We start from the raw sequence: 22,594 nt of genomic DNA, 5'->3' as shown, positions 1-22,594 counted from the left end.
CAGCCACAGCACAGCTGTCGGACCAGTAACACGACGGGACTTTGTTATGCGTCAATCCCGTGCGCCACAAAGTAGAAATAAACATCACGGCTGTCTGAACCCAACGATGCTTTCCAAGTATGGCCGTTTCGGACAGGACCAACGATCCACTAGCCCTTTAAACACGCGGAGAAGCCCGGCCCCTGTGGCTCAGCAGCTGAGCGTTTACTCAGGAGCCAAGAGGTCGCCGGTTCGATTCCCGGTCAGGGCACAGGCCTGGGTGTGGGCTCCATCCCCCAGTGGGGGGGCGGGCAGGAGGCAGCCCATCCATGATTCTCTCTCTTCATTGATGTTTCTCTCTCTCTCCCCCTTTCCCTTCCTCGCTAAAATCGATAAAAAAAAAAAAGTAAAAATAACTAAATAAATAAAATATCCTTCAGTTCTAACTTCTAATTCCCATGTCACCTTAAAACACAATAAAAAACGACTGATAAAATAGCATTCCATTTATTTTATCAGCTTAGTGACATACTTTCCTGCTAGGTGCCACATGCAGGGCGGGCAAAAGGAGGGTGAGAGCTGCGTGTAAGAAAATAATACAAGACTTTCTAGATAGCAACACAGGAATGAACTCTGTGCTGTAACCCTCCTGCTCCTCCCTCGCCCGGTCCAGAGGTCCCAGAACCGCAGCCTGTGCTCCGAGCGCACGCCCTCTGCCCACGGGCACCGCCCCGCGTCTCATCTCATCCTTCCAAGGACTCTCACAGCCACCGCCTTTTCATTTCTCAAACGACACGGCTGCTTTAGGGTCTGTTTTTCCTCTTTAAGAACGTCAGTGAGGTAAGGAACTAGCAGTCTTTCCCGCCGGCGCCCAGCACCGCGCCGGGCAGAGACGCACCGCGGCTCCTCGGTGGGGACCTGCCATTCCTTCTGCCACTGGCCGCACTCCCTCCTGCCTGTCTTCTGGCCTGAAAGCGCTCCCCACTCAGCTCCGGAATGATCTGTCCACATCCCGGGCGCCCCAGGAAGCACGGGCTCCCCCACCGTGGGACGCGGGCTCGCGGTGCGGACGGGGGTGCAACCAGCTCACCCCTCTCTCCTCTCTGGCGCCCAGCAGCCCTGAACACTCCCTGCGGCTCTCCATGAGCGGCAGGCCACGCCTCTGGTCCAGCCCGTCCCGGGGCAGCCGGGGCCGCGGCGTGAGCATAAGCACCGGACACGGTTGTAGGGAGGGGCTGCGAGGAGCAGGCGGCAGAGAGAAGCGAGAAGCGCTGGAGGGGACGTCAGCGAGGGGGTGTGGTGAGCGGGTGCCAGGCAAGTCCCCCAAGGGGACTGGACAGAGCCCGCACCGGCCTGCACAGCGAGGGCCGCGGGACAGACCCCCGAGCGCAGGCCCCGTGGGGGGCGCGGGGGGGCGTTCTAAGCGGGCAGTTCCCCTGCAGCAGAGACTGGCTTACTGACAGCACATGTGGGTCACGAACACCTGTTTCTGTGACAGTCAGAGCGACTGCACCAGCATTTCACTTACGCCTCTCCCGACACACTCACGAGCACACACACACACCCCATGCACACGCACATGTGCACACGTGCACGCACACAGAGTAAGGCTCCCTCGCCGCGTGCACGTGAGACGCCCCACAGAGCTGCCCGGTGAGCCCTCAGCAGGGCCTGGCCTCACCCCTGGGCTCTCGCTCCTGGGCGCCAGGCCCCCACACGGAGGGGCGCTTACTCAGCTCTCCCGGCTGCAGCGGCCCACGCTGGGGGGCTACTCCACTGACCTCATTAGGACCCAGCCAGGATCCTCTCTGCTACTACACACTCAGCGCTTCTAAATGCCTGCAGATTCCATCAAGGGGAGCCTGCCTCTAGGGGCTTTTCTCTCCTGTGCCAGAGAGAGAGAGAGAGAGAGAGAGAGAGAGAGAGAGGCCTTCAACTTAGATCTGCCAGAATAGTCCCCTTCAGCCAATCTGTCCGTCTAATACATATCAGCTCACCGATCATGGGCAAATGTTTTTCCTAATGGATAAAAATTACACGTTGTACTCAAAGTTTTATATCAGATTTTCCATTTTTAAGATGCTATGTTGTTTTTTCCCTACATACTCACATCGATGCCTCTCTCTCTCTCTCTCTCTCTCTCTCTCTCTCTCTCTCCCTCCCTCTCCCTTCATCCCTCTCTTTCACTCTCTGAAAAGCAATGGAAAATTTATCTCAGGTGAGGATTTTTAAAAATGCCTAATTTTGCTCTTATTTATCATAACACAAGTGCGTGTTCCGAGCGATGAATTTGCCGCTGCGAGAGCACAGCTCTGCCCACGGCGTCAGGATTCCTAGGTTGTGCTTACGTCCCCGGGCGGGGTTCCTTTGCTGGAGTGTTACTGCCGATGCAATAAGTAGTAATTCAACGCCTCTCCGTGCTACGCTTCAAGGATACCGTGCTGAGCAAGTCCAGTAGTCACTGTTCTCAGGAAAATTAAATTTCCTACGTGGTTTTGATTCTTTTAAAGAGACACAACTAGCTCCTCCTTCCCCTGAGGTATGACGACCTGTGACTGTCTCTTCTCCAAGTTCACTAAGATGCTCGGGGGCCAGTCTACCCAGGGTCCTGCTCCCGTTCATGTCCTCGGAGACCTGGGACCCGTGCGCCAGGGGGCAGCACCGAGCCGCCTCCTCTGAAGCCCAGGTGCACCTCTCCTTCTATTCAACACGCCGCTAATCACTCAGCGTCTCCAGCCAGGTTTGCTTTGGCGTGGCTCTGCTTGTTCTTTTGAATGCAATCTCCTCTCATCCGAGCCTATTTTTAAAACCTGTTTAATAAAAGCAAAATCCCTTTTAACCTCGTCGAGGAGAAGAGAACGTTCCCCTTCTCAAGCTCGCCGTTTCCCGGGGGACTTCCCGCTGCGTCACACACTCGGGTCCATTTCTGCTGTCGGACAATGTTTTTCCTGGACGCCGTGACTTGCTTTGTTTCATTTTTTTGCACTTTGGTCGTCCTCAAATTGGGTTTCTGGTCATTACTTATCCTGTCAGATGACTCGGGACCGACTTAAAGGCAGGTCTTCGTGTCCCGTTCGGTAGAGAGAGCTGGCCGGCTGACACAGAGAACCGGGAGGCTCACCGGCAGCCTCACGCCCGCGCAGGGTGCCGCGGGCGTCCCTTCATAGAGCCGTGCGCACAGTCAGCTCTTTGGGGCTTGGCCTGCGCCGATCTCTCAACAGGCACTCGGTGGGTTTGTCACAGCAAAGAGGACCACAGAGGGCCGAGTTCGTCCCACCACCCAGCGGGCCCCGGGGCAGAAGGATGGAGAACACTGCTCGAGAGGGAAATGCAGGAGCGAGATCCACGCTGCAGGGCGTTCTCTGGGAGACCCAGGCGGAATGCGTTCGCCCAGGACCCTGGTCCAAAGAAAGCCGCGAGGATGCTGAGAGGCAAGACAGGCCATCAGAGCGCATGCAGAAGCTGCGGAGTGACCCAGAGAGTAGAGAGAGAGAGAGAGAGACGGGGGGCGAGAATGCGGACTCGGGGGCTGGTTGGCAACAGCTGGAAAGGACTGCAGGGATTTCTATCGGAATTGGGAAACGCTTTCAATGTCAGATGCCATGTGACAAGTGAAATTGTTAGACTAGCTTACGCCAGGGTGAGGGGAGAGGTGGCTTTGTGACTCTACAGAAGACCGTTTAACAAGGGCATTTCTACATTCATAACGGACTTTTCAACTAAAATGTTCAGTAAGAGCTTTTCATGTGAACCACTAAATGCAACTATATTTTGTCCTTTAACCAACATGTTAGAATAGAAAAGAAAAGAAAAAACAGGCTACTAAATCAAAGTTTTCATCTTACCCTGAAAAATCAGCAGAATATTGTCCATAATCAAAGATATAGACTCTAGTAATTTGGCACACTATGAGGTATCCCAAAGCAAACACAAAACAATATCTGGAAAACAAAAATAAGCTAGATTAGTGAAAATAAAGGGTTCATTTGGTTCAAGAACACATTTAAGTAATTTGTTAACTGTGACAGGGTTCGAAACTTCAGTGTCACTAGACCCACTCCCCGAGAGCTTTCTTCAATAAGTTCGGAAAACTCCGCTAGTTCCCGCTCCCGGGTGCTGGGACGCGGGGCCCCGTCAATGGCTAATGCATGCGATGGCTGCCTCCGTCCGCTTCTTCCTTCTGAAAGGCCTCCAGGCACCAAATTCTGGATCTGAAAGTCATGCTCTCGGGCATAAAACTGTGATTCGCTCTACTCACTCCTCCTTCTTTCTAGAAAAAGATATTTAGCACAAAAACATCTGGCTGAAATGTACATTCAACAAACTCTTCGTGGGATTTTTACACACGTGTCCTTAGTGGTCTCTGAGCATACATCCTGCTGTGGGCATCAGACGTGCAGTTCCTCACACTGTTAGGCATGGGAACTTGTGATAACTAAGACATGGTGCAGGGGGAGAATTTACATGTCGATAGGAGAGGACACAGACCCAGAAGCAGATCCGGGACTATATACATGGCATGGCACGGAGTGAAGGCTGCGGGCAAGTCACGGGAGTGGACGGGTTACCTCCCAAGGAGTTGACATCTGGTGGGGAAAAGCGTGTTGTACCTGCATCTACACAATTCTAGCTGGACTCAAGAATTATACACAAGACGGAACCAAGCACATAGAAGCTGTGGGTAAAGATTCAAATGTGCTCAAATAAGAGAAGGACTTTCTCATCATTTCTAATATTAAATACTAGTAGCCCGGTGCACGAAATTCGTGCACATTAAAAGGGAATTAATTGCCCTAACCGGTTTGGCTCAGTGGATAGAGCATTGGCCTGCGGACTCAAGGGTCCCAAGTTCGATTCCGGTCAAGGGCATGTACCTTGGTTGCGGGCACAGCCCCAGTGGGGAGTGTGCAGGAGGCAGCTGATCGATGTTTCTCTCTCATCAATGTTTCTAACTCTCTATCCCTCTCCCTTACTCTCTGTAAAAAATCAATAAAATATATATTTTTTAAAAAGGGAATTAATTAGCGGAGATATTTTAATATTGCTATTTGCCCTTTCTCTATAATAGAAGTGTGAGAGATGAAAGGAAATTAGTAAAATGTATGGAAATAATATATAAATTTATTAATAAATAAACAGTAACAAAAGGATATAACAACAACAGAGGCATGATATAAAAACAACAAAAACATGATATGAAAACAATAAAAACATGATATAAAATAACAGTGATGCAAACAATGACTGATAAAGTGATTAAACTTATTCCAATATCTCCCTGTACACCACATTAAGAGTGAAAACACTTTCAGAGTGCTTGACTAATTTCCCTTGTGATGAAGTATTTAGAACTTTAATTGTAAGATCACATGCTCTTCAAACGCAAGAGAAAGCAACATATAACTGACCATGTGCAAAAACGGGTTCAGGTAGGAATATGCCTACTTTGCCTAGAGTTTGTCCTTGTGATTTATTAATAGTCATCACAAATGCTGGCATCACGGGAAACCGTCGTCGAATCAATTTAAATGGGAGACCAGTGTGAGATGGGGACAAATTAATTCTTGGAATCAGAACAACCTCTCCCTCTGCAGATCCTGTTAATACTTCAGCTTCGATAATGTTAGGTCGTAATCTTTTGATAATAAATCTGGTACCATTACAAAGACCCCATTTACTATTGAGATTTCTCAATAGCATGATGATTGCACCCACTTTCAATTTTAATTTATGACATGGCATTCCCAAAGGAATAATACTATTAAGAAATTCGATGGGAAAATTTTCCTTTTCAGCATCATCTGTGGAATCAATGGAATCATCACTCAAATATGTGTGCAAATCTCCATCAAGTATATCCAAATTTTGTTCATTTAATTTTTGAACATGCTTACTTTTTGGACAAAGAATTGCACATTTAGATATATTTTTAATATTATCTATACCTTGGCTGCACATTAGAATCACCTGGGAATCTTTTTAAAATCCTGATTCCTGGGCCTCATCCTCCAGAAATTGTGTCTTTGTTATGGAGTGGGGCCACAACATTAGTAACAAAGAGACAGATTTTCCGGAGGATGAAGCCCAGAAATCAGGGTTTTAAAATGATTCCCAGGTGATTCTAATGTGCAGCCAAGGTTGAGAACCACTGATCTATAGATATAGTATTTCCAAAGGTAGCTTCAATAATAGATCCATTACAAATCATTTCACTTCCATGCTCAGCTCCGAGGGCGGGTTCCTGCCTGAAACCTCTCCCTGAGGGCGGGTTCCTGCCTGAAACCTCGCCCTCCAGGAAACAGCTGGGGGAGGGCACAGCTGTTTCCAAGACGACCCCTGCAGGACTGACTTCCTTCCGGTTGGTCGTGCTTCTGGCCGTGATGTTACACCCAGGGTTTTTATGTAAGTAGACATCCTATATAATAAAAGGGTAATATGTAAATTGACCCTAACAGCAGAACAACCAGAATGACCACTCGATCAGTCAATATGAGGTGCACTGACTACCTCTTGGTCCCTTTCCCCGGCCAGCAGGCTCTGATTACCCGATGGCAAACAGGGAACCAGGGGTGGGTGGCAAGGGATGTGGGCAGCCCCAGGCCAAGGCCCCAGCCCCACTGGTCACCCCACACAGAGGGTGACCCATGGTGGGGGTGGGATTGTCACGTGGGTGGGAACGGCCATCCTCTTGGTCCTTTCCCCCAGCCGTCAGGATCCAATTGCCCGATGGCAAACAGGAAACTGGGGGTGGGTGGCAGCTGGGGGTACAGGGTTGGCGATTGGGCGGAACGGCCAACCTCTTGGTTCCTCCCCCCAGCCAGCAGGCTCCAATCACCCGATGGTGAATGGGGAACCGAGGGTAGGTGGTGGCAGGGGGTGGGGCCGGCTGGGGACAGCCAGGGAAGATGGCCCGGATCACAGGCAAGGCCTAGGGACCATACCCACGCACGAATTTCGTGCACCGGGCCTCTAGTGTGTGTGTGTGTGTGTGTGTGTGTGTGTGTGTGTCTGTCTCTGTGTGTGTGTGTGTGTGTGTGTGTGTGTGTATAGCATATGTTTGGCTAGGTTAAAATCTTAAATTTTTCATGTAATCAATTCAGGTGATTTATGAAAGAGTTCCTTAGAACTTTAGACAAATAGGCAATTCCAATCTAGTTGAACCTCCTGAGCAAGGAAGAGGGGGACCGCGCCCTGACTGAAACGCTTCCCACAGGGAGCACACTCCCGGCAGCGACCTGGTGGAGCAGCCACATGCACACTCACACATGGTGTGGACACGTCAACACAAAACAACTTCTACAGCTCAGGCGGCAGCTGCATCTCCCAAAGCCGCTTCAGCACCTCCCAGGTCACATGCTCTCCCGCAGCCTGGCCGGCCCCCCGGCAAGAGAAGCCGACTGCTTTACCCACTTTGAGCCCCGCCGGACTGTGCTGGCCAGTGGATTATGGCGGGAGTAACTGTTCCCAGGTGCAGCCCATCATGAGCCTGGCAGTTCCTCCTTCCTGCCGTTTGGAAGTTGGTTGCCAGGAAAGTGTGACTGTCCTGAGGCCCCCACACATGGAAGCCCTGGAGGATGAGATGAAAACGGAAGGAGGGCCCCAGTGCCCACCAGCAGACGAGGGGATAAAAAAGCTGTGGGACATTTACACCGTGGAGTACTATGCAGCTGTGAAAAAGAGGGAACTCTTACTGTCTGGGACAGCACGGGCGGACCTGGGAAATACTATGCTAAGTGAAATAAGCTAATCCGAGCAAGACAAATATCACATGATCTCACTTATCTGTGGAATCTAATGAACAAAATGAATTGACCAACCAAATAAGACCCGAAGCAGGGAAGCATGCAACAGACTGACATACTTCCATGTGGGGTGAGGGGACGAGAAGAGATAAACCAAAGAACTTAGATCCTTACTAGAGGCCCCGTACACGGATTTGTGCACATTGAAAGGAAATTAATTAGAAGAAATATTTAAATATCGCTATTCACCCTTCCTCTATAATAGAAGTGTCAACCAAATTCACAATCGACAATGACAGATCGAAACACACATGTGCAATTGGCGCCAGTGAGAGCTTTATATGTATGGTGCATGCGCAAGTCAACTTAGACTTTTATAGACATAGAACAAACTTGCTTAATTAGACCTGCTTTCTGATGTAGCTAAACTTTTTCCAGCCCAGTGAAGCACCCCAACTTCTCTTTCAGGTAATTGTCAGCAACACAGCAGTAAATATCAACACGGAACAGATTATTATTGTAGATCATGCAGGGAGAACAAAGGGTAAAATATTTAACTGCAGCAGTGTCTGACTATATTCTGCACAGCGAGAAAACCTGAAGTCATTTTCAAGGTCCACTATTTCTTGCTTCTTTTCAGTCGGTCAAGTTTCTAAGCTTTCTAAATCTTCATTTTCCAGCCAATGAAAAGAAAATAGGATTCTACCGAGTCTCCTATCTCCCTACTCCAGGACTTCTGTGAGGATCACATGAGATGAGGCACGGAAAACGCTTCCAGTCATTTGGTTGCAGTGTAAAACGTTTGCACCTGGCTATGAAGCAAGTCGTGTTCCTGGGCAGAAGAAACTACAAGGAGTCTAGTCATTGCTAGGGAGAAGAAGCCAGGCGTTGCTACGTGACGTCATTACCTGGTGCCCACAGCCACCGTTTCCAGGCTGGGCTGGGCAGTGGGCTGCATTTTGCGCCATGGGGTCTTGGCAGTGTTGGCTGTGATTTGGTGGGGTGTCGCTCTGGGGTGGTGGTGGGGCCTGTGTCCCACTTGGGGGAAGCCGAGTGTTGCTTTGTGGGCGCCAGGTCCGCGGTGCCATTTCTCTGTGCATGTCACGGCAGCTCCTGCGTTAAGTGCCTGCCCCCTGGTGGTCAGTGCATGTCACAGCGACCAGTTGGATGGTTGGACACTTAGCATATTAGCCTTTTATATACATAGATATGCACAGCCCATGGATATGGGCACCAGGGTAGTGAAGATCTGGTGGGGACTAGATAGGGGCTGAAAGGAGGGGAATAAGGGGCGGTGGGTAAACAAAAGACATCTATAATACTATCAACAATAAAAAATATTTTTTTAAAAACAAGAAGGAAGGAGGAAGGAGTGTGAGAGAGGCGCCGAACAGGGCCATGTCCTAAGATACGTGAGTGAAGAGGCTGATGCCACGTGAAAAAGAGGGACCCGTCCAATTGAACTGTCCCTGAATTCCGGACCCACAAAATCATAAGCAAAATAATGTACCAGCCTGTTTCAGGCCACTGCCTGCTGATGGACCAGTCCTTCATCCCTTTTTAAAAATATATATATTTTTTTATTGATTTCAGAGAGGAAGGGAGAGAGGAAGAGGGATACAAACATCAATGATGAGAGAGAATCATTGATTGGCTGCCTCCTACACGCCCCCAACTGGGAATCGAGCCTACAACCTGGGCATGTGCCCTTGACCGGAACTGAACCCGGGACCCTTCAGTCCACAGGCCGACACTCTATCCACTGAGCCACACTGGCCAGGGACATTCATTTATAAAAAATATTTTTTATTTATTTCAGAGAGAGAAAGGGGGAGGGAGAGAGAGAGAGAGAAACATCCATGAGGAGAGAGAATCATGGATCAGCTGCCTCCTGCACGCCCCCTACTGGGATCAAGCGTGTAACCCAGGCATGTGCCCTGGACCGGGAATCAAACCGTGACCTCCTGGTTCATAGGTTGATGCTCAACCACTGAGCCATGCCGGCCGGGCTTCTTTGATATTTTTTACGTCTGTTCTACAGACTGGCTAATATCTATCGATCCACCCTTGAGTTCATTGATTCTTTCTTCGGCCATCACAAACCACTCCGTAGCACATTAGTCAATTTCTCATTTGGGTTATTTGCTCTAGGACTTCCATTTGGTCCTTTTTAGTAGCTTCTGTGCCTTTACTGACAGTCCCTATTGGTTGAGTCATGGTCATCATATCTTCTTCTAATTCTCTGAACGTCTGCATAATAGCTGCTTTGCAGTTTCGGGGTCCATTTAGAGCCAGGTCCGATTGGCTGCTTTCCCCGTTTCTCCACACACAAATGCTCTAGGGGTCATCCTGTGTCTGCCCATCTCAGAGGTCAGTCAATGATTAGCCAGAGCTCCTGCTCACACACCTTCAGCCGGGAGGCTCCTGCCCCCTGCCGGCCTATCTGTGCGGGTTCGAGGGCTCACTGGATGGCCCGGCAGTTGTCAAGTCTGCCCAGTGTTTCCTCTCGCCCAGGCCCTCTCCGGCCGCCCCTGCGCCTGTGTGCAGCCTCCAGCCCGCAGGGGTGTGCAGGGAGCTTCCCAAGTCCCGCTCCGGCCGACTCTCATTCCGGCTCTCGCTGGCAAGTTCATCCAGTGTCATAACTGGTTTTGTTGTGTTTTGTTATGTTTTTTGGGGGGGTGGAGGTGCGGGGGCGGGGGGGAGTAACTTGTCTACCTCTTCACTCCGTAATAGAAGTTCCGTCAGTGACAATGGGCTTTGGAGGCTGGCTCGGGCCAGATCAGAAACGTAGCCACACCCCGTGAAGGCCTGGCAGCAGGAGAGCCTGGTGGGGCTCCCTGGGGAGAGTGAATGAGTGTTGTGGACGGGAAATCATTGATAGAATTTAAGACGCTTGAAGAACCACCTTCCTTACCAGCAAAAGACACCATGCGGTCTTCCTACCAGACTCAGAGTCCCCCTCTGGCTCCCATCCCTTTAGAACGCCACGTCCTCCACGGGGGGGGGGGGGGGGGGGGGACACGACCCCCTCTCCAGGTCCCTCCGCTCGGCTCCTCCCGGATACAGATACCGGGTTCGGGTGTTCGATGACCTGAACGCCCTCGGCTCCTCCCTCGAGACCTGCAGGTAACCGGTGTCCGTCACACCCCGTGCTGCTCGGGAGGCCAGGGCTGGGGGCTCCCTGCCGCCCCCCCAGGTGTCCTCCCGGCTGCAGGCTGCAGTACGGGAGACCTGCGTGCCTTACACATACACCCCGAGAGCTTTGTTTGCTCTTCCCCATTCACGGCTGTGCTCACTGGACCAGACACGAACGGGGACACTGACCCAGGCGTCGCCGAGCCCTCCCTGCCGCCCTCTGTTCACAGGTGACGGGCGTGGGCCCAGCTGCCCACGGTGCAGCCTTTTACAGAACACAATGTCTGCGCCCACCCGGCTCAGGAACTAACGGAGTCACTTCACTTTCTCCATAAAGACCATTTCCAAGTCCATTCCAACATACGCAGGAAAGTGGCTGGTGGCTGCTGGTAACAAGCCGAAGGGCGGCCACACCAACTACCTGCACCCCGAGAAGGCCAAACAAGGCCCCTCCTCCACCTCCTCAGCCTGCAGGGCAGCCGCCTGCCTGAGCCCCGGGCCCGGGTCCCGGGAAAGTTTCCCTTTCGGTGAAAAAAGAGTGAAGAACTTTGGATTCTAATTCAAACGATCTGGTGAACAGCCCCCGGTTCGGTGGGTAAGTGCACAGAAACAAACATTTAAAACGTCTAAGGCAGCGGTTCTCAACCTGTGGGTCGCGACCCCTTTGGCGGTCGAATGGCCCTTTCACAGGGTTCGCCTAAGACCACCCTGCATATCAGATATTTACATGACGATTCATCACAGTAGCAACATGACAGTTATGAAGTAGCAACGAACATAATTTTATGGTTGGGTCACAACATGAGGAACTGTATTTAAAGGGCCAGAAGGTTGAGAACCACTGGCCTGAAAGCATGAAAAACTCCACTGGCAGGCGATGCAATGGTCGATGCCTTGGGCAACTGAGGCACAGTCAGCCACAGGAGGGCACCCAAGTTTCAGCCCCTCGTGGCTGCTTCTGGAACCAGGGCTCTGGGGACAGGTGTGTGGAACAGGGTCCGCATCACCCCCAATTCCCCAACTCCAAGGTCGTGGGCCACACCCAGCAGGAGGCTAGAACCTGTCACTCACCCTTCAGAGGCTGCCTCCGAACAGAGGCCCTGGTGCACCTCCCGCCCCCCAGCACACAGGACCCCTGAATCTCTCCTACTACACTGCAGGGCGGACGATTGAGGACTGGAGGTGGAACACAGAAAAGGAAAAACAGGGATTCAATGAATTCTTAAAGGTCTTGAAAGCAAGGGCAGCAAGACAGAGAATGTGGCCCGGCCGGCGTGGCTCAGTGGTTGAGTGTCGACCTATGAACCCGGAGGTCAAGGTTCGATTCCCGGTCAAGGCACAGGCCCGGGTTGTGGGCTCGGTCCTCAGTGTGGGGCGTGCGGGAGGCAGCCGATCCATGATTCTCTCTCATCACTGATGTCTCTCTCTCTCCCCTGCTCCCTTCTTCGCTGACATCAATAAAAAACAAAAAGAAGAAAGGTGCTGTGATCTGCCCCAGGCTTTGGCTGGTAGCACACGGGCGGGGGCGGGAAGGCGGCCCCCCCCCCCCCCCCCCGGCTGAGCCCGTGGGTCTCTCAGAGCTGGGACCTGGAGAAGGAGGCGCCCTCTGCAGTCGGCCCCGGGTGTGCGTTTCAGAAAATGGTCAGCTCATGAGCAGAGCCGGTTCAGCTGGGGTCCAGCGCACATTCGAATCCCTTAATACGTCCGGGCGGAGCGGAGGACACAACGTGGACTGAGGCCCCGGCTCTGGCCTCTCGGGGTCCGAGTCCCCAGGAGGCCAAGGGGCTGAGCTCACTAACGTGGCGCGGTGCTCACCCGCTCTGCCCAGGGCCTTGTGGACTCTGACACTCCCGTGAGTTCACACTGAACATGCTTGTTTGTTTTGTTTTTAATATATTTTTATTGACTTCAGCGAGGAAGGGAGAGGGAGACAGAGATAGAAACATCATGATGAGAGAGAATCATGGGTCGACTGCCTCCTGCACGCCCCACCCTGGGGATCGAGCCTACAACCCGGGCATGTGCCCTGACTGGGAATCGAACCCTGACCTCCTGGTTCCTAGGTCGATGCTCAACCACTGAGCCACACCGGCCGGGCACACTGAACATCCTTAGACCAAGCGTCCTCTCACGACGGCTGGCACGCAGTCCTTTCGAGCGGTGCCTGTGGCCGTCCGTGGCATCTGACATTTAATGAAATACAGCTGACGGCACGGCGTCGCCACTACCACCCCCTGCGGCTGCGTCATCATTGCTCCTAATGGACAAGTGAGGCACCTGAGGCCGGAGGACAGCAACTCAGACAGCGTGGCCCAGCTCCCGGCTCCCGGCTCCCGTACCCGGCTCCCGGCTCCCGGCAGGTGAGCAGGAAGGGAGGCTCCAGGGTCAGGACCTGAATGCAGCCTGAGCCAGTCCCTGCAGCACAGGGTAACCTGAGACGCACAGGGGTACAGGAGCCAGCCCGCAAGGTGAGGGTGACTCAGTCTGTGCGGGAGGGGGCGGGGGTGGGGGGCGGCCTTCAGCCCGGAGGTCACCCAGAGCCAGGGCTGAGGGACCAGCATCCACGCAAACACAAGGGCACTGGGTGTGGACAGCTTGGGTGTGTGAGTGTGTGCGTGTGCGTGTGTGTGCATGTGCGAGTGTGTGTGCATGTGGGTGTGTGAGCGTGTGTGTGTGTGTGTGTGAGAGTGGGGGGGGTGAGCATGTATGTGTGTGTGAGCGTGTGCAAGTGTGTGCGTGTGGGTGTGTGAGAGCATGCGCGCGTGTGTGTGTGAGCATGCGTGTGTGTGTGCGTGCATGTGAAGTACAGCGCTCCTTCCGGCTGGGACGGTCTCAGTGGAGGAGTGAGAGCTGTCCCTCAGGGTGGGCAGGACGGAGGGCAAAGGCACCAGCTGCTGAGCCCGAGCACCCCGATGCCATATTGTAAGGAAGCTCAGACACGCCAGCCCCTGGCTCTGGCTGGTCTGCTCAGCGATCAGAGCGTCAGCCCATGGACCAAAGGGTCTCGGGTTCAATTGCTGGTCAAAGGCACGGGGCACGGGCGGGAGGTGACCAATCGATGTGTGTGTCTCTCTCCCGCTCTTACCTCTCTCCCATTCTCCCTTGAAATCAATGGGGGGAAATATCCTCGGATGAGGATTTAAAAAAGAAAAAAGAGAGAGCCAGCCCCAACCCCGTATCTCAGTGGGGCTTGTTATTCTTTCGAAAAACAAGCCAGGATGTTTGCGTCCTCGGTAAGCAGATGGAAATCTCTTTTTGTTTCTCCAGCTTAAACAAACAAAGCCTTTGAAGGAAGCTTGGTCGAGAAATAACCCGACAACACACGACCCAGCACGACCCCGGGAGCAGACAGCACGGTCCACTCTCACAGACTCCCCGGCGGCCAGCACCCGGGTCTGGACCTCGCTCACATGACCTCACCTTCCAGAACCGACGCTCCCTCATCCGCCCAGTGGCCGGAGCCCTCTCACACGGCGCTGCTGGGACGTTTGTAAAAACCACTAGCGAGCCTGGTCGGCGTGGCTCAGTGGGTGAGCATCGCCCTAGGATCCAGGAGGTCAGGGTTCGAGTCCCGGTCAGGGCACAGGCCCAGGTTGCGGGCTCCATCCCCAGTGTGAGGTGTGCAGGAGGCAGCTGATCCATGATTCCCTCTCATCATTGATGTTTCCATCTTTCTCCCTCACCCTTCCTCTCTGAAATCAATAAAATGTTTTTTAAAAATCTAATAAAAATAAAAAGCAGAGCCCCAGGCGGCGAGCGTCCCCTCACGACACTTCCACGCACACCCACATGTCACGTAAACGTGCGCTGCTCAGACACGGGACTGCTGTTGTCTGTCATTCGAATAGATGGTTGTGTGGTTTCTCCACTTTTCTTTCAGCTCAGACAAGAACGAGGGTCTTGTTGTCAACGTGAGGTTAATTTCCAAACGCACTCAGACCGGAAGGTGGGTTCGGTCCCCGCCAGGGAGGAGCACTCCTCGCTTTTATTTTTCATTCCTTTTTAGAAGCATTCTTAACGTCATCATTACAACGACCGGCTATTTTTAAATAACATGTTATTTTCAAATCAAGAAAGATGCAGCATCTAGAGCAGCGGCTCTCCGAGGAAGAGAACAGAACGCTGCTCGGTGGCTCCCTGCCCTCCCCTCAGCCAAGTGAGGGCATTTCTTTTTTCTATTTAATATTTTTTTTATTGATTTCAGAGAGGAAGGGAGAGGGAGATGGAGAAACATTGATCAGCTGCCTCCTGCACGCCCCACACTGGGGATGGAACCCACAACCCGGGCCTGTGCCCCCACCAGGGATCGAACCTGACCTCCTGGTTCATAGGGCGCCGCTCACCCCCTGAGCCACGGCGGGCGGTTAGGGGCGGTATTTCTTTCTAAGGACGCATTCTCGGCATCACCCTGCTTCCTGCTCAGGAGGAGCCCAGTGCAGAGGGACACGGCTGGGCCGGGTGCGATCAGACAGGCCAGCTCCGACCCCTGCCTCCTCACCCACCTGCCTCCCGGTGAGCAGGGCTGCCACACCCACGGCAGGGCTGAGCCAGGAGGAAGCCGCACGGGTGCTCGAGCGGCTGCTCGGTGTTATCACCAGGAAAGGAGGCTGAGGAAAGTGCTCTGCAGTATTTCCCAACTTTTACGACTACACTTCAATGCAAGTACGTAACGCCAGCATCTGTCCTGCCCCTCCGGACCCTGCACAGATGGCCGATGGGGGACAGGCCTGGCTTTCCCACTTCCAGGCCAGTCTCTCCCTCCTTCCTGCCTCCTCGGCCACGGGCCCAGCTCCCTCCAGCGGGGACTGCAGTGCGCCTGCCCCGGTGACCGGGAGAGAGAGAGAGAAACATCAATGATGAGAGAGAATCTCCTGGTGATCGAGCCCGCAACCCGGGCACATGCCCCAACCAGGAATCAAACCGTGACCTCCTGGTTCGTAGGTCGATGCTCAGCCCCTGAGCCACACCGGCCGGGCAAGTGAGCGGTGAGTTTTGGAGGGCGAGGACCCACGTGTCCACCACCTCTGGGATCCTAGACACACCACAGCACACAGACATGTCTGCTCAAGGTGGTGGAAGCTGAGCCATGGCTGGTTGGCTCACAGGCATGTCCTGCAGCTCTTACAACACAACCCACAGCAGCTTGGCGACCCGTGGGGCGTGGGCAGCGTCGCTCTATGTCTCTTCATCGTACATGTCTTCAGGTCAGCCTCTGGGTGACCAGTACTTGGCGAGTCCTAAGACAACCCGCAGCCTAACCTCTCCGGCAACGGGGCCCCTCCCCACTGTCACACCCCCCCTCCCCCATCTCACCTCCCCACCCCCACTCCAGCCGCTCACAGCTGAGCACTGGCGTTCCTGGCGCCGTGTTCCAGTCTGACACCTTCAGAACTCAAGACAAGTTTCCCACAGAAAAGTTAGAGACGAAGCACTCACACGAGGGTGCTTAGTGCCCATGTCTGTCCACAGAAGCGTCCACAGCCCAGCAGGTACCACAGGAGCCGGCCCTGGCCACCTCTCCGGGCAAAGCCTTCCTGCTTCCCAGTGGGGGTGCCTGCCCAGGCGTCCTAAAGGAGGAAGCAGGGGGCGGCCTGAAGGCAGGTCTCGGAGGCCAGAGAAAGGGCTGCTGTTCTGCAGGAGTCATGCTATCACTCATCCATTCATCCACTCATTCATCCATTTATCCACTCATTCATCCATCCATTCACTCATTTATTCATTCATTCTCTCATTCATCCATTCATTCACTCATCCATTCATTCATTCACTCACTCATTCATCCATTCCTTCTCTCATTCATCCATTCCACTCCTTCATTCATTCATTCACTCACTCACTCATTCATCCATTTGTTCATTCGTACATCCATTCATTCATTCGATAGACATGCATTGAGAACACAGTCTCCTGGGACCTGCGCCCCACTCAGGAAACAAAAGCAGGCGTGGTCAGGCGGTGGCCACAGAGCCCGCCGAGTGGGAAGGCAGGACACGTTACTCAATAACCCTCGATACATTCAGCATTTAAAATCGAGAAGAGTCTCCAAAGGGGGTACAACTCCATGAGAGCGCGTGACGCATAACCCGTCCCAGGTCAGGGCACCCAGACAAGCTCCTGGAGGGGTAAGGTGACCTGGAATCTGCAGGGTCGGAGGAGGGAGGAGGGAGAAGGGAGAAGGAGGGAGGGAGGAGGGAGGAGGGAGGAGGGAGGAGGGAGGAGGGAGGAGGGAGGAGGGAGGAGGGGGAAGGAGGGAGAAGAGAGGAGGTAGGGAGGAGGGAGGAGTAGGGAGGAAGGAGGAGGGAGGAGGGAAGAAGTAGGGAGGAGGGAGGAGGGAGGAGGAGGGGGAAGGAGGGAGGAGGGAGGAGGGAGGAGGAGGGGGAAGGAGGGAGGAGCGAGGAGGGAGGAGGAGGGGGAGGAAGGGAGGAGGGAGGAGGGAGGAGGAGGGGGAGGAAGGGAGGAGCGAGGAGGGAGGAGGAGGGGGAGGAAGGGAGGAGCGAGGAGGGAGGAGGAGGGGGAGGAAGGGAGGAGGGAGGAGGGAGGAGGAGGGAGGAGGAGAGAGGAGGGAGGAGGAGGGAGGAGGGAGGAAGAGGGAGAAGGGAGGACAATGAATGAGAGGAGGGAGGAGGAGGGAAGAGAGTGCTCCAGGAAGATGGAGCGGGGTGGGCAGCGCCTGAGGCGGGAGGAGACAATATTCCCGGAAGAGGAGAATATTATGTTCTTGGAGAACAAGGTGAAGGGCTGGTTGGAGGGTGCGGGGAGAAAAACAGGCTGTGCCCCTGACTCATTCTTCAGTCCACATGCCCTTGACGTTGCCAGGCAGGCACTGCACCCCCACTTGCCAGCAGCCTGGGCTGAGCGAGCCGCACCCCCATGCTCCCCCTGCCTCAATGCCCAGCCCCCCACCCTCTAGCCGCTCCTCCTGCCTCAATGCCTGCCCCCGCCCCCAGGGAAGCCCTCCTGCACTCTCCCCTCCTCGGCTGGAGCCGGTGTCACATCCGCTCCGTGTCCTCCAGGAAGGCCGCCCTGAGCGTCTTGCCTGTGGTCCCTCCCGCTGGACACGGTGCCCCGGGCCGCCACCCTCCCCCCTTCTGCAGCAGAGCTGACTCCAGCCCTGGAGGCACGCATCCTGCGAGCGGGCACCCAGCATCCAGGCCAAGGAAACTGGCAGGACAGGGAGACGTCGCCCGGGAAAGGTGCCGGGAAAGGTGCCGGGGACACGGCGGGGAAGGCAGGCCCAGCACCGGGGACTGGGCTGGGCAAACTCAGGACCAGAAGCAAGCAGGCTCCAGTCTCTGGGCGGAGCCACAGAGAGCCCTGCAAGACGGTCCCATTCCCGCCCCTGACAGCGCCCCAAACGGGCCTCTGGCTGCGGCTCCCCAGGCCTCGTGGTCTCTGGGCACAGGGAGGGCATCTCAGGTAAGAAAGACGAATCACCAGCCATTTTCCCACGAGCGATCTGAACACAAACACGCCGCACAGAGGACCCGGGAGGCAGCGCGGATCCCAGCGCGATGTCAGAGCGAGAGGGGGAGGCCGCCATTCCTCCCCCGTCTGCCTCTCAGGATGCTGCCTGGAACCCAGGCCCCGCATTAAGCCAGGGGTTCTAACCAGAGGCAGCTCTGCGCCCCAACGGGCCCTGGGAACTATCTGGAAACATTCATGGCCGGCACAGCCTGTGGGAGGAGCTCCTGGCATGTAGTGGGCGGGGCCAGGGCAGCAGCTGCACCTCCCACAGAGCCAGGGAAGCCACATACCAATGAATTACCCGCTGCCCCACGCCCCCAGCGCCAACAGGGTGAGGCTGAGAGCCCAGGCACAGGCACACGGGATGGATGCACACCGATGATCTTATGACAGTTCTTGAAAAAGCCATCACAGTGTAGGGGCATTTTAGTGCAGTAAGATTCTATCTGATCCAGCTGTGTTAGCGTGAAACACGTGTGTGTGTGTGTGTGTGTGTGTGTGTGAGTGTGTGAGTGTGTGCAAAGCGAACACTTACTTGTGCATGTGCTCCATTCCTATTATGATCATGATGCAGTAGGAAACTCCACTTTGTACGAGGAAATGTAAGGCATACCTACAAAAAGGGAGAGCACGGTTAGGCAGGGACGGCACCACTCACAGACATCAAGTTCAAACAATCTGGGCCTAAAGGTGCTAAGTTCAGCCCGGCCGGCGTGGCTCAGGGGTTGAGCGTCGACCTAGGAACCAGGAGGTCAGGGCTGGATTCCAGGTCAGGGCACAGGCCCGGTTGCAGGCTCGATCCAGTGTGGGGCGTGCAGGAGGCAGCCGATCAGTGATTCTCTCTCATCATGATGATTTTCGAACATTTTTCCATAGAAATAGTATAAATAAGCAGGTTCCACAGCAGGACACACACACACACACACACACACACGGACACAAAAGGTCCGGGTGCTATTATAACCACTGGGCCAGAAGGAAGCAGAAGGACACATGTGAGCACACACTGAAACAGAAGCTAGGAAACATGGCGGCCACACTTTTCTAGTGAGTCCCCCTCCGAGTGCCGCCAGCGCTGGCCGTTCCCTCTCAGACTTGAAGTGAAACGGAGAGGACCGCACGATGCCCTCGGGGCCTGACTCCTGGAGAGGAGAGCTCCCGGAGACACTCTTCAACGGAAAGTGTCAGGACTCTGGGCCATCTCTCCCTTCCCCGTTTCTCTGGGGGACGCTCCTCGGGACTGAGGACTATGGGGCAGGGGCGGAAGCGGAGTTTCATTTCTCAAGCAGGGCTGTTTCCCGGATCCCGGCGGGGGCCTGAGGCCCTGGCATCGTGGCCCAGGGGGTCTGGTTGGCATCACTTGGGGAGCCAGCCTCTGGTTGTGTGAGCCTTCGCTACTGTGCCGTGTGCCCACTGACCTACGAACCAGGAGGTCACGGTTCGATTCCCGGTCAGAGCACCTGCCCAGGCTGTGGGCTCCATCAGTGGCAGGAGGCAGCTGATCCATGATTCTCTCTCATCGTTGTTTCTAACTCTCTATCCCTCTCCCTTCCTCTCTGTAAAAAAATCAATAAAATATATTTTTTAAAAAAAGAGGCTGGATAAACATCGAACTTTCCAGTCTAGACCAGCAACTGGGAGATGGCAGTGACGGGCGATGGCAGACGCGGCCTCGGCCCAGGGAACTGCCCGTGCCCACAGCGAGCCTGCGTGCTGCTGAGCCACACGGTCCTCTCTGTGGTGCGGCTCCTGCAGGCCCCGCGGCCGTCACGGGTTCCATTTTACAGACCAGGAAAGTGACGCTCAGAGGCAGAGCCACACGCCCAAAGCCGCTCAGCTGCCGGCCCGGGCCCGGGGGGAGCGGGTCTGTGACTTCGGCGTTTGAGCTCCCCCCGCCCTGCCCTGCGTCCGCGATGCTCACAAATACTGAGAGTCCGTGGGTTCGCAGTTGAAAGCAAGTCGCAAACGATGCGTTTGGGGGAGAAGGTGGAGGCCGACAGAAGCCGTGAGACGGTCGGTTACACTCACCGACTTTAACGCAGCGAGAGCCAGCCGGGCAGCTGACCCCTGAGCGGGGGACCCGCACGGCCGCACCCGCTCGCTGAGACAGGGACCCGCAAGGACACCCCAAGACACCTCCCCCACAGCCTCTCTCCCGGCCTCTCGGTCCCCGCCATCACCTGAGCAAACAGGCCGGTGGCATCTCCCAGGGAAACCTCCTGGCCCCGAGGGAACACACGCGTGTATGAAGCATCACAAGGAAGAGCTTGGCACCATCAACGTCTTCCCGCCAAAACCACACAGAAACCCTCTTTCCACCGAGGACGGGATCTAAAGGACGGGAAGGCAGCCCCGCCAAGGGCGCCTCCAGGCCCTCACACTCCACTTGCTCGGCAATAACAACCACTTTAGATGACGTGCCTGTCATGGTGCACAGGCCTGTCAGGCAGGTGAAAGGGACGACGCGGGAGGGAATACACGTCTCCATGCCTCACCTGTCCTTTCTCATAATTATTAACAGTCATCGCCCTCAGCCCAACTGCAGAGACAGGGCCCACTCTCCACTCATTGACAATAAAAACTACAAAACGTTAGTCCTGGCCGGGGTGGCTCGGCTGGCTGCCCCGTCACCCTGTGCACCAAAAGGCTGCAGGTTCAATCCCCGGTCAGGGCGCAGGCCCGGGTTTCGGGCTCGATCCCCAGTGTGGGGTGTGCAGGAGGCAGCCGATCAATGATTCTCTCTCATCATTGATGCTTCTATCTCTCTCTCCCCCTCCCCTCCTCTCTGGAATCAAAAATAATATTTTTTTAAAAACAGCCAACAAAACTATAAAACGTTATCAGTAAATATAAGCCCAAAACCTCCGAGAGTGTATCTTTCTACAGGACATCAGCGTCTCCGTTTACAGAGGATCAACATACTTACCATCCAAAGCAAAAAACTGCAAGATAAAGGCCCAAGAGAGTAGCCACGACATGTCTTATGAAAGAGCTAGTTTTGCTTGAATGAAGGTACGTTCGAAACCAAACGGCTGCGAGCAAGGCAAAGAGCTGGCACACGACGAAGTTGACCTGTGAAGAGAAAGCACAGGTCACGTGAGCGACACGGAGGGACTCCTCCCCGACGGCTTCTTTCCGTGCTTGGGGCAAACGCACCACGTGACGTGAGGTCTCCCGTTTCACCACAGACACACCGCTCAGGGCCATCCCGGGAGGAGAGCTGCGGCCCACGCGGCAGGGACAGGGGCGCGGGGTGAAGGCCGGGAGGGCCGCGAAGGAACCTGGAGGAGCCGGGCTCAGGCACAGAACCCGGGCAGCCTCGGGGGGAGGGGGACCCTGACCCTGTAACTGGGAGAAGCAAGAGCTCTCAGTTCCCCCCAAACCCCCGGGGTCCAGCTCTGGTCCAGATCCCCGAGGGTCTGGGGGCACATCCTCTTCACTTGGGGTTTGCACCCGCCCCTGGCAAGGAGTCGAGGGGACGCCGCTGGTCCCAGCCGCCACTGGGGAACCGCAGGCACCGCGTCCCAGCCCTGGGGGTCAGGGCTCAGGAGAAGGGAGGGGGGATGACAGGGGAGGGAGCCCGCAGCGGTGCGCCCGCCGGGGTGACCTTCCTTCCTCCTAACGCGCCGCGGCCACGGCGTCCCGCACTCGCAGTGAGGACACGCGTGCGTGCCCGTGTCCTCCCTCTCCCGCAACACTTCCTCCTCCCTAGGAAAGTATTAAGCGAAAGGCTACGAAGAATACTACGCTTCCGTGGTATCTGAAGACTCGTTTCTCTCCTATGTTCTCATACTAGTTTAAGGAAAATATGGCTAAAAATCTACAACTGAAAGAAAGCCTCCGTCTGGCGTGAGGAACTTGCTCACAGCACATCACAGCCAGACACAGCCGTCTCAGGAGCCGCGATTGGAGCAAGTGGCGGTGTCTGCGGGTGGGAGCTGCCACGGACCCGCGAGGGACACAGCTGCCCGGGACAGGCCTGCGTGGCTTCCCTCCACGAGGGACACAGCTGCCCGTGCCTGAGGGCCACGGGTCCCAGGAACACGCGAGGCCGGCACGGCCTCCCAGCAGGCACGGGCCCTGTGCCCGCCCCGAGGGCCCAGCGGGCGTTTTGCTTCAGCAGCAAGTGCCCCTGATCTTCGTGACTCACCGCTCCCAGCTGCGGGCTCACTAACTCCCGCCTTATCTCTGTCAGCAAAGCCTACACAGCATCTTACAGAGCATCTTACGGAGCATCTTACAGAGCATCTTACGGCAAAGCCCAGGAAACGAGG

The 22,594-nt window shown here is 54.9% G+C and overlaps 1 protein-coding gene across 3 annotated transcripts in view; it reads right to left on the bottom strand.

The window, feature by feature from the left end:
- The window catches only part of MBOAT2 (membrane bound O-acyltransferase domain containing 2), a 58,054-nt gene that overhangs the window by 15,190 nt on the left and 20,270 nt on the right, over positions 1-22,594 (bottom strand). The window contains exons 2-4 of one of the 3 annotated variants that reach the window (XM_059660590.1): positions 21,247-21,392; positions 18,856-18,933; positions 3,825-3,920 (exon numbers count right to left, since the gene is read on the bottom strand). In XM_059660590.1, coding sequence (XP_059516573.1) covers positions 3,825-3,920; positions 18,856-18,933; positions 21,247-21,392 — 320 coding nt within the window. The remainder of the gene's footprint in view (positions 1-3,824; positions 3,921-18,855; positions 18,934-21,246; positions 21,393-22,594) is intronic. The other 2 variants (XM_059660591.1, XM_059660592.1) reach the window with 2 other exon arrangements.

Source organism: Myotis daubentonii, chromosome 12, assembly GCF_963259705.1.
Source record: "Myotis daubentonii chromosome 12, mMyoDau2.1, whole genome shotgun sequence".
Taxonomy (NCBI): domain Eukaryota; kingdom Metazoa; phylum Chordata; class Mammalia; order Chiroptera; family Vespertilionidae; genus Myotis; species Myotis daubentonii.
This window is presented reverse-complemented; position numbering and strand designations above follow the sequence as displayed.